Source organism: Rattus rattus, chromosome 14 (assembly GCF_011064425.1).
Source record: "Rattus rattus isolate New Zealand chromosome 14, Rrattus_CSIRO_v1, whole genome shotgun sequence".
NCBI lineage: Eukaryota > Metazoa > Chordata > Mammalia > Rodentia > Muridae > Rattus > Rattus rattus.
Window position 1 is genome coordinate 25,405,155 of NC_046167.1, and position 4,092 is coordinate 25,409,246.

General features: G+C 41.8%; 1 protein-coding gene across 1 annotated transcript in view; it reads right to left on the bottom strand.

Moving 5' to 3' along the window:
- LOC116883961 (cubilin-like) overlaps positions 1-3,855 on the bottom strand; it is a 10,565-nt gene extending 6,710 nt beyond the window's left edge. Inside the window, exon 1 of the mRNA XM_032885204.1 lies at positions 3,795-3,855. Within this exon, the coding sequence (XP_032741095.1) occupies positions 3,795-3,855 (61 nt within the window). The remainder of the gene's footprint in view (positions 1-3,794) is intronic.
- Positions 3,856-4,092: the final 237 nt, after the last annotated feature.

Below are 4,092 nucleotides of genomic sequence, written 5' to 3' on the forward strand. Positions count from 1 at the left end.
GAGAATGAATTCTTAAAATTTTTCTCACTTTTGAAAATGTGCTGGTTTTCTTTGTCTGTGGACGAATACTTTCATAATCTAGTACTACATCCCTTTACCATTATATGAAACCACGACAGCAATGTCTACATACCTCAGACCCAGATTCTCTGCTGCTTCCCACAAGACAGCAGAAATGAAATAAATTCAGAATTATTTTATTTTTTCTTTGATTTCCTCTCATCCCCTCCAGTCTGTCCCAGGTTTGACTTGGTTTCCTTTTACAATTATTCATTTCATGGTTGTGTGTGTGTGTGTGTGTGTGTGTGTGTGTGTGTGTGCGCGTACGCATATGTGCTTGCGTGTATTCATGTTTTGCTCATGTATATGGATATACACCACATGTATTCCTAATGCCCATGAAGGATCAGGTCCTATGGAACTGGAGTTACAGGCAGCTGTGAACTTCATGTAGAGACTGGGAATGGAGCTCAGGTCCTCTGCAAGAACACGTGTTCTAGCCGCTGGGGCACCATGCTGGTCCCATCCAGGTTTGGCTTTTCTGCTAGTCTATAAAAGAAGGCACCACGGTCTCCAGTAAATACATAGCTCAGGTTTTTGAGAGGCAGGATGAGTCATTTATAAAGTTAGGGGAAGAAGTGGGTGGTGAGAGGTGAGGAGGGGGAGACTTAAACAACTCTGTAAAACAGAAGAGTAAACCAGGTGTGGTAGACTCATTGTCAGGTCAAGGTCAGCCGGTCACAGCCTGAGTAGGTTGTCACCCAGAGGATGAGGTCATTCGTAGCTGACATGAAGAAAATCAGTTTCCTGTAACGAATGTTTTAAAGTGTTATAGTTGAGCCACTATGTTATAAGCCTGGTTGTGAAATGCATATTTCTCAGGAAGTCTTGTTTTGGTTTTTGTTTTCCTTATAATTACCTCATTGAGGAGCAGCTAATTTAGCTCGCAGTTTAACCTTGAAGACTGGATGCTTCAAGCAAGTATCTGAATGTTGTTTGCTTGCCTGCTGTTTAACAAGCTCTAGGGTCAGCAGGGTGTAGACATTCCTCCCCTTTCTCTTCCTCATCTTTGTAGGAAAGACAGCATCTGTGCAGAGGGGCTCAGGGCTCTAAGATTCATTTCCTCCCGGGGTTTGCTATCGAGTGATAAGTTAGATTTCTGTAAAATAAATGAAATAAATCTCCAACTTCTAACCTTCGGGGTCTACCGTTCTTTATTTAAATTCAATAACATTTAAATCTCAAGCTTCGTTACTAGTTTAGTGCTGCTCGTAACTGAAATCCCCAACAAAAATTATTTAAAGGAGAGATCTGTTTTGACAGGGTTTTGGCTACTTAGCACATCCAGCAAAAGCCTGGCAGAGGCTGTTCCACCATAGAAGGCGGGGAAGACCTGTGCCTGGGACCCTCTTTCCCAGCTGGGCCCCCACTCTTCAACAGGAGCTCCATCAGCTGAGGAACAATCGTCCAAAGCATGAGAATCCTTATGTCTTAGGGTGACGATTGCTGTGACGAAACACCATGACCAAAAGCAACCTGGGGAGGAAAGGGGTTTATATCATTCACAGTTCCCTGTAACAGTTCATCATTCAAAAACACCGAGGGCAAGAACCTGGAGGCAGGAACCTGATGCAGAGGCTACGGAGAGGGGCTGCTTACTGGTTTGCTCCTCATGGCTCGCTCAGCCTGCTTTCATGTAGAACCCAGGACCACCAGCTCAGGGATAGTTCCACCCACAATGAGCTGGACCCTCCCCCATCAGTCACCAATTAAGAAAAAGCCCTATAGCATTTCTTGCTCTATTTCCTAATGCTGGGACCCTTTACAGTTCCTCCTGTTATAGTGATCCCCAACTATAAAATCATTTTCATTACTACTTCGCAATTGTAAGTTTGCTACTCTTATAAATTGTAATACAAATGTCTGTGTTTTCTAATGGTCTTAGGTGACCCCTGTGACCCACAGGTTCAGAAACACTGCATACAGGCTTGTATACAGTCTGGTCTTGTAGAGGCATTTTTTAAATTGAGGCTTTCTTCACTCAGACGACTTTAGCTTGTGTCGAATTGACAGAAAACTATCCAGCGCACCTTATGTGGGACTTGACTTCCAGTTTCAAATCGGAACAGTCACTAAGCTCTGCTTTCCCATTGCGGTTCTCTGGTGTCTGTCATTCATTTAAGATATTGGTTGTTCGGTTTAAAGTGTTTAAAGTGGTGTGTGTGTGTGTGTGTGTGTGTGTGTGTGTGTGTGTGTGTGTGTGTGTATGTGTGTGTGTGTGTGGGATGTGTGTGTGTGTGTGGGAGTATGTGTGTGTGTGTACATATGTGTGTGAATGTGTATGTGTGAATATGTGTGTGTGAATGAGTGTGTGTATGAGTGTGGTGTGTGTGTGTACGTATGTGTGTGTGTGTGAATGTGTGTACATGACTCTGTGTGAGAGTATATGTGTGTATGTGCATGTGTGAGCATGCATGTGTGCATGCATGTGTATGTGTTTGTACATGTGTGAGTATATGTGTGTGTGTGAATGTGTTTGTGTATGAGTGTATATGTGTGTGTGTGTTATACATGAGTGTGTGTGTGTGTTGTTGTGCATGTGTGTGTGTGTGTGTGTGTGTGTGTGTGTGTGTGTGTGTGTGGGGTTGAGACCAGTGTCTTCCATGTGCTGCCACTGAACCTTCCCGCTGAGTTTTAAAAGCAGATGTTAGAGCTGAATCTTTATTTTGTGTAGTTGTTGTTGTTGTTTCCGTTGTTATACTGCTAAATGACAGTGTGATTTTTCTGTAAATTAATTTTTTCTGTTGAGAATATTTTAGTGAATAAAAGCCCTCACCCTGTAAGTCTGACGATTCGAGAAACCAATTTCCAAAAGTTACCTTCTGACTTCATGTGCACACTGATTTTCATTATATATGCACAAGGTTGTATGTGTGTTGAGAGACTCAACGGTTAAATCATAGACTCAGTGGATAGAGAAAGCAAACTATATGAACTCATATATATATATATGTACATATATATTATAGTCATATATATTATTAATATATATTATATATTATATATATACTCATTTTTTAGAAAGGTGAATATGTTATGTAATAAAATACAAGAGGCAGTAAGGTGGTGAGTGGAATTAAAACTGTAATCACGTGATTCTGAAATGGGAAGATTAGCCTGGACTATGTGAGTGGATGCTCCGAATGGAATTAAGAAGCCCAGAAATTCAGAGACATCTAATATGTGTGCGTGTGTGTGTGTGTGTATATATATATATATATACTTTATTTTTATTTATATGTATAGTGTGTACCTCTGTGTGTGTGCGCATGTACACACATGTCTGTGAGTACTTGCACAGGCCAAAAGAGGCTATTGGACCCCCTTGGACCTTGAGTGACAGGCAGTTATGAACTCTGCCTATGTGGTACTGGAAATGGAGCTTGGGTTTTCTGCAAAAACAGCACTCTCTTAGCCACTGGGCCATCTCCAGTCATCCCATAAATATTTAAAGATGTTATTAAGCCAGCTTAAAGGTGGAGAACAGCACCCAAGCTCAAAGAATGAAGACAGCCTCTGTAATCCGGAATAATTAAGGGTTTTGACCCCAGAAGCAACTCAGCCATTATGACACCATTTTTTTAGCCACTGAGACCCAGTTTGGGCATCCGAACACCAGACTGAAAAAAGACATAAGATGATTTGAACTACTAAATTTATGAACATTTGCAATGATAGTAATAAGAAATTAGTATAGTTGATAAAAGACTAAAAGCATCTTGCCTGTGCCTCACCCTTGACTTGGTCTGAGACTTCGTACGTATTCCCGGTTTCTGCAGTGATTGTAGACTCCATGCTGTGGATAAAGATGTGGAAGCTGAAGTCAAAAGAAGGCAATAGCTGAAGAGGTGTCTCTGTCTTGAAAGTACTTGATGTGCATGCATGAGGAGCTGATCTCAGCCTCCAGATTCACATGAAAAATATCTGGTCATGGGAGTGCATGCTTCTAATGCCAGAGCTGGGAGGGAAGAGACAAAGGTCCCTGAGATTCACTGGCCAGCCAGCCTAATTAGTGAGTCCTGGGGTCCAGTG